Source organism: Heteronotia binoei, chromosome 6, assembly GCF_032191835.1.
Source record: "Heteronotia binoei isolate CCM8104 ecotype False Entrance Well chromosome 6, APGP_CSIRO_Hbin_v1, whole genome shotgun sequence".
Lineage (NCBI taxonomy): Eukaryota > Metazoa > Chordata > Lepidosauria > Squamata > Gekkonidae > Heteronotia > Heteronotia binoei.
Genome location: NC_083228.1, coordinates 81,589,324 through 81,600,734, shown reverse-complemented (window position 1 = coordinate 81,600,734; position 11,411 = coordinate 81,589,324). Strand labels below are relative to the sequence as shown.

Sequence of the window (11,411 nt, the reverse complement as noted above, 5' to 3'; positions counted from 1 at the left end):
TGTAGTGGAAGTGAGAAACCGGCATCTGTTTCAGCTACAGGGTGGGTGGGAAGACAGTGTGTGTGTGGGGGTGTGTGTGAGTGAATGCCAAGGGTTGGGTATGGGTGGATGGACAGCAAGAGGTGAGAGAAGGCAAAGGAGTGGGAGGAAAGACATCAAGGATGGAGAATGAGTGAATGTCACAGGTGGGGGAAGTAGTGGAGTGCCAAGGATACAGGGGTAGTTGAGAGGAAGAGCTGGGTGGTAGATGGAAGGGGAGGAGAAGTTGGGGGTGGTGGGTGGGAAGACACCAAGGGTGGAGGGAGTTCATGCCTTCACGTGGGTAGGTGGGAAGATAGCAAGGGTTGGGGGGGCATTTGTCCAAAGCCTCTTTCTAGAGTCCATTGTATTTTTCTCCACAATGGGCCTTATTCCTAGTTTCTATATAAAGCCCTTAAACCAAATCATTTGTAGTGTGGGGGATTGGCTATCATCAGTAAGATACTGATTCTCAACTCTAATATGTTGGAGGTCCTGAATTGCTGCCTGGCTATTGTGGTTAATTGGCAAAGAGTGAACAGATTTAAACTAAATCCTGGAAAGTCAGTGGTGAAGGTAGAGGTCTTGTAGGACATTGTGCTCTCAACTTGTGATGGGGTTCAGAAGAAGAAGACTGCAGATTTATACCCTGCCCTTCTCTCTGAATCAGAGACTCAGAATGGCTTACAATCTCTTATATCTTCTTTCCTCACAACAGACACCCTGTGAGGTGGGTGGAGCTGAGAGAGCTCTCACAGCAGCTGCCCTTTCAAGGACATCCTCTGCCAGAGCTATGGCTAACCCAAGACCATTCCAGCAGCTAGAAGTGGAGGAGTGGGGAATCAAACCCGGTTTTCCCGGATAAGAGTCCGCACACTTGACCACTGCACCAAACTGGCTCCATTAGCAGTCTTGGAGTTATACTGTATCCAACACTATTGCTGAAGAACCAAGTGAATGCAGCTGCAAAAAACTCTTTAAACTCTTTAACCCTTGCTGGGAAGATGGCCCCCTAATTTGATACCAATAAAATACATTTTAAAACATTTTGTGGAGAAGGCGCCCACCCTTGTGGATTTCTGCCAACTATGCAAACTGAATTATTCAAGAGGGCCCTTTGCACAGGAGATGGGGCTACACTGTAGCCAAATGATTCAGAAAGAAACTTGTCATGTAATACTTGTGCTTTACTTCACTGCTGTTTCTGATACCTGCTTAGTTCCAAAGTTCTACAAGTCAAATCTTATTGTATCCTGTTGATTGTTTTGACTTCTTCTGCATAAGCTGCCTTTAATTCCAAAAGGAAAGGTAGTCTACAAATAAATAAATAAAATTAATTATATGAAGGGTAGGTGGTGGTGCTGGTTGCAAGGAACCAAAGAAAGGTGGACTGCACTAAAAAACAGAACAGAGGAAAAGCCAATACTTGCTAGTTGTTTTTTTAACTGAGCTTTTAAAACTAAATTACCTGCACTCTTTTGGATTTGCCTTTCATTTATATTGCTGTAGAAAGTTATACAAAGGAATCAGTCTGTGGCTTTTAATGGTAATAAAGAAAACCAGGATTTATAACTGAATTGCATCCCTCTCTAACTATTCCAAATTGCTCAGGAAAAGCTTTCTCCCTACCAATTTCCATGCATATGAAAATACTTTTTTTGCAGCGTGAGAGAAACCATACAAAAGCTCAGACCAGTACACCAAAGTTTCTCAGTGACAGAATGGAGGGAATCGATTCCATTCCGTTACTGAGACTGACGCGAAGAGAAGAAAGGCTATGGCTGTGATCACACACACTAAATAATGCACTTTCAATCCATTTTCTTTGCACTTTCCAACTGGATTTTGTCAGTTCATATGGTAAAATCCAGTAGGAAAGTGCATTGAAAACTAAATTACCTGCACTCTTTTGGATTTGCCTTTGGATAGAAAGTGCATAGTTTACTGTGTGTGATCGCAAACTATGTGTCGCTTTCTCCTGCGGCCAACAACCTCCAGTTTCAGACTCGGGAGTTTTGCTCCAGTTTGGTGTGTAGCAGCGACCCCTTGTGGGCACTTGGAGCATATCCTAAGGGATATACGCCCTCAGTCAAGATGACGCCGTCAGCCTCTCTAACTGCTGCCAGATCGGTTCTCCCTTTAGAGATAGGAGGCTTCTCAAAGTCTTTTGCCTTTGGATGCGGCTTCCGGGTAGCCGGCAACAGGCCGGAACCGGAAGCGAGATGTCAGGATCCCGAAGGCGCTGTAGCGGTTGAAGCAGGAAGAGAGCGTGGCGGTGGCGTACAGGTGCAGGAGTCACAGAAACACACGCGGGGAAGGAGCCACGATTGCCAGGTAGTCCTGACACCCTCGCCGGCCCTGAAAACGGAGTGTTACGTGTGCCGTCGGTGACCTTCCTGCTGCTTAGACCTCCATTTGGGAGGCTGTTCTGGATCGTGATTGGGTAAGTGGGGCGGGGGCTCAGAGATGCAAGGAACGAGGCACCGGGCAGAGGGTGGGAGAGTTGGCCAAACGTTGCCGAAAGTCAGCGGTTCTATCGCTACTTTGCCTGAAGCGGTGAAATCTGTTTTTGTACACGTGCATTTTATTTCTCAAACAACATGCCTACTGCAGTATTAAAAGCCACAAACTGGAATTAGTAAAACAGAGTTCGGATGTACAGACTAGGCGATTCAGCATGAGAGTAAGGAGTTAACGTTTCTGTCGTCACAAATGTGATAGCGAAATGGCCTTCCGCTAAAGGACAAAAGTTGCGAGGGTTTCCGGTACCATTATTTCTTAGCAAATAAACTTTCCTCTCTTTTAAAACATCTGATACTTCTGATTGTGAATAAAGTTTACAGACAGCGTAAACATGCAATTTCCATATTTTCAGTTGCAATTAACGCTGTTTGTCCTGGCAATGTTTTGTCTCCCTCCTCTGAGCTTTGCTTCCCCTATCCCTTTGAGCTTATGCAAACTCGATAGGGAATAAAGAAAGGCATTAAGACAGAATTAAACAGTAAAAGGAAGGGGAAAGAAAAATACTCTGTAGGCCAAATGGTCAATGGAAAAGTTACCATTACCAAGAGAGACAGTTTAGCATAATTCTATAATGTGATTGCAAAATTTCTTGGAACTCTGCAAAAATTGATCATGAATAAGTTACTGACAATTGTTTACGAAATTAAATGAATATGTTGTCTAGGGTTGCCAAGTCCGACTTAGGAAATATCTGGGGACTTTGGGGTGGAGCAAGGGTGTGACAAGCATGATTGAACTCCAAAAGGAGTTCTGGCAATCACATTTAAAAGGACTGTGCTCCTTTTAAATGCCTTTCTTCCATAGGAAATAATGGAGGATAGGGGCACCTTCTTTGGGGGGCTCATAGAATTGGAACCCCCAGCCCAATCCTTTTGAAACTTAGTAGGTGTCTTGAGGAGAGGCATTGGATGCTATTCTGAAATTTTTGTGCCTCTATCTCAAAAAACAGCTCCCCCAGATACTCACAGATCAGTTCTCCATTATACCCTATGGGAATCGATCTCCATAGGGAATAATGGAGTGGCCAGCAGACATCCCTCCCTGCTTTCTGATGACCCTGAAGCAGGGAGAGGGCCTCCAAATTGGGGGGGGGGGAGTCCCCTGCCCCCACCTGGGGATTGGCAACTCTAATATTGTCCCATACCATACAAATTATCAATTGATAATCTCTATTCTGGGATGAGATATTTCTAAAATACACTGTATTTTAATTAAAAATTATCTTTAGATAGTTTTTCTTCAGAGAGGGAGGGTCAGAGTGGTGTAGTAGTTAGAATATTGGGCTAGCATTCAAAAGATCGAGGTTTGAATTCCCACTCTGTGATGGAGGCTTACAGGGTAACTTTGGGCCAGTTACACACTCCTAGCCTAATATACTTCGCAGAATATGGAACAGTATAAAATCTGGCACTCTCACACACCTCCTCTGCAAACTACCCCTCCCCCCCTGCAACTTCTGAAAACAAACCCCCTTTTGCCATCTTGAAATTTACATTGTTTTATTGTTGATATGTTATTGGCATTTTAATCTTGGGTTTTAACTTGAAGTTATTTATTGTTTTTGTCCTGTTGTAAGCCACTTTGAGCCTTGCTTGCAGGGAGGGGCAGCCTAAATAATAATAATGATAATGATGATTTTTTGGGGGGATAAAATGGAAGAGAGGAGAGCAGTGTAAGCTTCTTTGGGCCCCCATTAGGGAGAGAAATGGAGTGTAAATGAAGTAAATACACACACACATATAATCCAATGTGAATAAGAGAAGCCAATTTTTAAATAAACACCAAAACATAGGGGAAAGTGTATCAATGCACCTGGTTTGCATTTCTTTTTATTCCAGTTTTGTATGCTGGATTTTTGTTCCATCCTGCCAGTCTTGCAGTGAAGAATTTGTAATATTTTTAAAGGGCAGTTTTTCCATGATTTGTTTATATTAAGGCTCTTGAAACTATGTGTGTATGAGACTGTGTTTTGTGAGTGTCACCTTGAGAATACATTTAAGCTTTTTAAATTATTTTTTTAAATCTTTAAATGACTTCATAAGTGCGTCAAAAGTATTATGTTCACAGATGATTTAATTAAATACATTGGGTTGGATCCTTGCTTTTATTTTCTGCATTGGAGCTAGTGAATCCCTTGCAAAAGACCTCCTGAAGGGACTGATTGGATTCAACCCATTGTTTTAAAATAACCAGACAGAATAGACTGCAGAGAAATGTCATTAGGTTTTTGAAGACTGCGGATCTTTGTGTTTTGATATTCTCATTTGTATTGTGATAGCTTGTGCTTCTTAGTTTGAGGCAAGACTCAAACACGAATATCTTCATTTTTATTCAGGTATTTTTGTATAAAATGGGAATTCTTATTGCACTTATTGGAATTTGGGTGAGCTGTTCCCTAGTAAATGCAGATTCAAAAGCAGTGACGACCTCCTTGACTACTAAGTGGTTTTCCACGCCTTTATTACTTGAAGCAAGGTAAGACTATTGGCTAGAAGAGGTGGGAAAGGTCTCTTCCAAAGCACTTCATGTACATAATTTCTGTAACCCTTGCAACTCCACAGTAAATTCAACATCTGTAATTCTCATCATACCAGAATTGGGGGTGGCTAAGAGATAACTATCTTGAGAATAACTAAATGCTTGAAAGTAGAATAAAATTTTAACTAGATAATTTCTGGCTCATGGCCTGTTCTCTAAACCGCCATGTTGCAGCCTCTTTTGAAATGTTTAATAATTTACTACCCTTTCTTCAGTGAATTTTTAGCAGAAGAAGGTCAAGAGAAATTCTGGAGTTTTGTTGAAAACTGTCAAGACTTTGGATCATCTAGCCATGATGGTAATCAATGCCTTCCTTAGTAGTTTTATTTTTTTTTAATATTGAGATATTTTTTATTGTAAAAGGGCATTTGCTTAGATGACAAATATTAAGAAATGAATTTTTGTTGTTTTCTTGTAATATAGTGGTTTGTATCTAGCATGATCTATTCATGAAGTAGACCTTGTGGAGCAGGACTTCTCTGCTTTCCATTCATTTTTCAGCCCACTTAACCTACCTTCCCATTTTGTTTCTGAAAGTCAACAGACTATCAGGAACAGCATCGGGGGTAAAGTGAGAGTCTGCAGGCAAAGTACAGAATTGGTGGAAATCACTGTCTCCCTCCCCCATTCCAAAGATAAAAGTGCATAGTCGGATACAATCATCATTAAATAATGCATCATGAAGAACTGCGACCAGAGTCGGTTTAAGAAATTGTCACCTTCTGCTTCCCACTGCAGTCTGTTGTAGTACCTAACGAGTTGCTCTTGATGGTCCTCTGAGTGTGGAATGGGGCCAGAAGGTGGCATCAACCTCATCCTTTGTTTCTTACACAAGTTGTGTAAGATCTACCGATTTTCCCTTTAGGCTGTCGGAAGGGTAATCTCTATTCAAAAGCTGATAAATGGTATGAAGGTGTTAACAATACACACCTTTGAAATAAATAATGTAGTATTAGAGCTTGAACTTGGAAGTGTTCAGCATCATGGATATTGATTAGCATTTAACACCTGATAGACATGATATATCCTTAATAAGTTTTCTACACAAACAGTGCCCAGAAAGGATATGAACTTTTAATATTAAAACACCCTTGTGTGTACACAGTACACAGTGTACTGTGTGTCCCACTCACCAGGTTTGAGGTTAGTCCTAGACTACAACAGGTCTGCCAGTAATGGTTCTAGGGTTTCAGTCCAAAGTCAATTGGGGTCTAGTAGCATAATCCAGAGTCTCAGCCAAAGGTCAGGTAGCAAAGTTCCTGGAGCTAAGCAATCTAGGCAACTGGTAGGATCATCAGCAAAGCTACAGACAAGTAGCCTTATATAGGGAGTTTAGCTGCAGGTGTTGTTGGCACGTGGCATCAACTCATGAGGTGTATTGGGGACCAGATCCTGTGATGACTTACTGGACTCTCTGAGCAATTCCTTGCAAGGGAAGCCTTGAGCCACTAGGTGTGCACTGGTCACTCTCATAGATGACCTCCAGAGGCATCTGGATAGAGGTGGCTTGGCGGTACTGATGCTTTTAGACCTATTGACACGGTTGATCATCAGCTGCTGACTTGCCGCCTCACCGACGCTGGGATACAGGGGTTGGCCTTACAGTGGCTTTCCTCTTTCCTTCAGGATCAGGGACAAAGGGTGGCGATAGGGGAGGAGCTGTCTCAACAGCACCTACTTATGTGTGGTGTGCCACAAGGGGCAGTTCTATCCCCGATGTTCAAAATCTACATGTGCCCCCTTGCCCAGATTGCCCAGAGGTTTGGGCTGGGATGTCATCAGTATGCAGATGACACCCAGCTTTATTTATTGATGGGCAGCCAGTCCAACTCCTTCCTAGAAGATCTGACCATGGTTCTTCAAGCTGTGGCAGGGTGGCTTAGACTGAGTCGACTGAAATTGAATCAGACGAAGACGGAGATCCTGTACCTAAGTTGTAGCGGTCTAGGAACCGAGGTCTTATTACCAAGTTTTTGATGGGACACTACTTACACTGGCGTCCAAGGTCAAAAGTTTAGGGGTGCTCCTGGATCCCTCCTTAAATATGGAGGCCCAGGTTGCAGCCACCGCCAGGTCAGCCTTCTATCATCTATGGGTGATAAAGCAGCTGGTCCCCTACCTCAAATGCAACGACTTGGCAACAGTGATCCATGCCATGGTCACCTCAGTATTGGATTACTGCAATGCTCTCTGCATGGGGCTGCCCTTGTCTGAAACCCAGAAGCTTCAGCTAGTGCAGAACGTGGCAGCCAGGTTGTTAATGTGCTCCTTTACGGGAGCACATTCAGCCTGTGCTGAAAGTGCTGCACTGGTTGCCTATTGCATACCGGGTTCGTTTCAAGGTGTTGTTTTTCACCTTTAAGGCCCTATATGGCCAGGGGCCTGCATACCTTAGGGACTGCCTGTCCCCACACGTTCCCCGGAGAGCACTTTGGTCTGGATCACAAAATCTACTTACAATCCCCGGCCCTAAGGAGGCCAGGCTCATGACAACTAGAGCCAGAGCCTTCTCGATAGTGGATCCACACTAGTGGAACGAGTTGCCAGAAGAGGTCAGGGCCCTGTGAGAGCTTATACAGTTCTGTGAGAGCTTATACAGGGCCTGTAGGACAGCACTCATCCACCAGGCATTTGTGAACTAGACTGCTGGCCACTACAGTTTTTAGGCAACATACAAACCATCCTTTGCAATCTGCTGTACAGCAGCAGCTGAGAGGACAACCTAAGATCTGCTTTACAGGGAATTATAAATCTGAAACTTAAGAGCATAGCACTGAAATGTATTTTATGTTTTTATACTATTCTATGTTTTTATGATTTTAACATCACATTACTATGTCCACTCATACATATGCATGTCTATGTAAGCCGCCCTGAGCCTGCCTTGGCGGGGAGGGCAGGATATAAATTGAATAAAATAAAATAAAAATAAATAAAATAAACACCCATGCCTTGTCCTAGCTTTATCCCTAGCCGTTCACCTGCTTTGCTCCTGGGGTTCTTCAGGAGACAATGGCAGGTCTGGCCATGTGAGGGTCTATGCTAGGGCCTCCAGGCCTGAGGGGGTGGTGCTGGCACTGGCTTAGGATCCCTTTGGGAATGTGTTGGAGAGTCTACCTCACTATGTCAAAGTAGGGCTTGAGGGTAGAAGAAGAAGATGATGATATTAGATTTATATCCCACCCTCCACTCTGAATCTCAGAGCGGCTCACAATCTCCTCTACCTTCCTCCCTCCACAACAAACACCCTGTGAGGTAGGTGGGGCTGAGAGTGCTCTCACAGAAGCTAACCTTTCAAGGACAACTCTGCAAGAGCTATGGCTGACCCAAAGCCATTCCAGCAGCTGCAAGTGGAGGAGTGGGGAATCAAACCCAATTTTCCTAGATAAGAGTCCACACACTTAACCACTACAACAAACTGGTGTTGTCCTCTGAGGATTCCCATGCTAAACTAGGTCAGTCCATGGCATTATGCTGTCTGCATTGACCAAATGATAAAGTTGCAAGACAGAATTTCCAAGTGCAAGACTGGAGGAAAGTAATCCAGAATTGGAGTCCCTAGAAGAAATATATTGTGCAATGTATTGAGAGCCCTTAGAAATTCGTTTTAATTTTAGCTGTACTGACTGGAGAGAGATCTTGTATCTTGCTTGTATCTTCTTGGTTGGGAAGAACAGAGGTGAAGTAGGCTCTTTGATGCTTCAAGTCTAGACCAGTTTTGATATGGGGATGGTGTTGCCTCTTGAAGTGGTATGTGTTAGCTCAAGCTTGGGGTAGTAGGAAAGAAGGGATATACCGTAAATATTTTGAATAAATAAAACATTGTGCTTGTTTATTCCAATACGAACTGTGGGAACTCATGATTTAAATCCCTGTGTAATGAGTATACAGTTTACATTGTGTTTTGGCAGGTACAGGGTATTCCCATTATAATGCAGTCCTCAAGGCAGCTTCCCAGAATCTTTCACCTTTGCAGCAGAACTTGTTGAAATTTGCTTTGTCTTTGCGTTCTTATTCTTCTACTGTCCAAGCCTTTCAGCAGGTTAGTACAGAATTTTGCTGACTCCTCTTGATACTTATACAGTATTGTTTTTCTATACAGCCAACAGTTATGCATTTAAAAGAAATTCTGAAGTACTTATCTCCTGAACTGTCCACCTTTCTTTTGCTCTTGACCCTGCTCCTTTACTAAAATTTCTGCTTATATCAGGGTTGATAATACGCTCATGGGCCACACTGAGTTGGTGGATGAAGTGCCCTCCCTGGTGGCTTGCCAGTCCAGAATTCTTCTGAGAGGAACTATACTTCTACTCTTCTTCTTTCCTGTCAGCCAAGAAAACTGTTGGGCTGCAGAAGTCTATAGCACTAATCTCTCTGTTTCCTTAACTGTTTAAGAAGTGTTTTCACAGAGAGAACTTCCCCAGTACTCTGCATGCTTTTATGCCCTCTCCTTCTCAGTACCCATGCACTGTCACTCTTCAATTACTAGCAATGTCAGGAAGGAATTGGGGTGAGGAGGAGGATAGAGCTTGTGGAAAAAAGTTACAATAAGAATACCCCTCTATGTTCCATATAGCTCCATGATGAATGCCTTCTTTTGATTGCCTCTGCAATGGAAGTGGTCTTTATTTTGCCTGCTATGTGTCTTTGGAAGAATCTGAGCAGTTGATTTTGCCTTCCTTGCTTGTATCTTCTTGGTTGGGAAGGACGATGTAGGCTCTTTGATGCTTCAAGTCAAGACCAGTTTTGATATGGCCCAGTGTGTATAACTCTCTTCCTGTATTTGTTCACCTGGTGCCTTCACCTTTGTGTTTGAAGTGCCAGGTAAAAAAACAATTGTATTCTCTGAGGATAAGAGGTGAGTGATGTTGGTTTGTCCTCCCTTGCCCTCCTTTTGTTTTGTTATGCAATGTAGTTTTACCAGTGCTAGTTTTAATTAGTGATCTTAACTGTTGCTTTTCTTGCGTGATTTAATTTTGTCATGGATGAGTTCTTGCTGTGTGTTCTGATTTTATTGTGAACTGTCTTGGGAATCTTGGATAGAGAGGTGTCATATATATATATATATATGTTACTATTAGTGCATATTGTCTTAAAGTGTGCAGCAAGGATGGATCCATTAGAATCTGTCTCCATAAATCCTGTTACTTTGATTTCCCTCTCTCCTGTAAGGGAGAGTGGCTCCATAAAATAACAGGTATATTTTAATACAGATAGCTGCTGATGAGCCCGCATTGAAGGGATGCAATACATTCTTTGTTGTCCATGGAGAGAAGACTTGTGAATTTGACAAACTTGGAATACTTTTGCAGACAGCGTCAGAAAGGTATATATTTATATATATTTTGAAAATAAACCTTCAAATCAGTAATCAACTATTCCTTTTACAGATTTGATCCTACCAGCTTTTCCATTGATCCAAGAGGATGGAAAGTGCATTTTGCACAATTTCTCTGCTAACTGCAGCTCTACCTGTGTGAATTTTTTGTTCATGTGGATCCCATGATCTCTAGAATAGCTTTTGCAAGAGTAAAAGAGGGCTCTTATTTTCTCTTACACCAGTGGGAAAAGTGGTAGGGTACAACTGTTTATAGCATTTCCCCATTCTAATAAAATCACAGTGAGCATGTACAGTTCTCCCAGATTTTGCTTCCATCCTCTTGATTTTTTATGAAGATTATGTAAATTCCGATCAAGTGTTCTTGGCCAACTTAGGTGTATTCTACAAATTGTAGATGCAAAAGTGTTCTTGAAAGATCAATTCTATCAGGATTGCAGAAACCAAATGAGATTGCTCAATCTCTGACATGTTGTGGCGAGTGTAGGAAAATTTTAACATAAGAATTTTTTTTTTGAAAGAAATTTTTTTTAAGGGAAGCAGAAAGTCGCGACCACCATTTTGGAAGAAATAAAAACTTTAAAAATTAATATCTGACCCCAGGAGGCTCTGAGGACGGCGAAATTAGGCTTATTGAAAAGGGCAAACCTTACTCTATCAAACCTGATAGTTTAAATTTAATTTGGAGAGGTCAAAATTTTCAGTGTTTTTTTAAATGTCAGAGCATAAGTTAAACCATGCAAGGACTGCCTCAGTGGAGAAAATGCAAGAGCAATTAGAAGCAATGGAAGCCAGGATGATGAAAGGGGTGAGAGACATGATAACTGCTTCTAAAAAAGATATTAGAAAAGACATTGAAGAGCTAAGGAAAGATATAGAAGAAAGTACAAGAGGTGGAAGAGAGAGTGAAAGTACATGATTCCATCTTGCTAAAAATGCAAGAAAAGGTGGCAATTCATGACTGCAAATTGATGGAAACCCAGATATGTCTGAG

General features: G+C 42.2%; 1 protein-coding gene across 4 annotated transcripts in view; it reads left to right on the top strand.

Annotated features, from left to right (window-relative positions):
* Nucleotides 1-4,876: 4,876 nt before the first annotated feature.
* The window catches only part of UGGT1 (UDP-glucose glycoprotein glucosyltransferase 1), a 62,059-nt gene continuing 55,524 nt past the window's right edge, over nucleotides 4,877-11,411 (top strand). For 3 of the 4 annotated variants that reach the window (XM_060241917.1, XM_060241913.1, XM_060241915.1), the window contains exons 1-4: nucleotides 4,880-5,016; nucleotides 5,295-5,377; nucleotides 8,991-9,121; nucleotides 10,293-10,405. In XM_060241917.1, the coding sequence (XP_060097900.1) occupies nucleotides 4,892-5,016; nucleotides 5,295-5,377; nucleotides 8,991-9,121; nucleotides 10,293-10,405 (452 nt within the window). In that variant the 5' untranslated portion in view covers nucleotides 4,880-4,891. Of the gene's footprint in view, nucleotides 5,017-5,294; nucleotides 5,378-8,990; nucleotides 9,122-10,292; nucleotides 10,406-11,411 lie in introns of all 4 variants that reach the window. The other variant, XM_060241916.1, reaches the window with a different exon arrangement.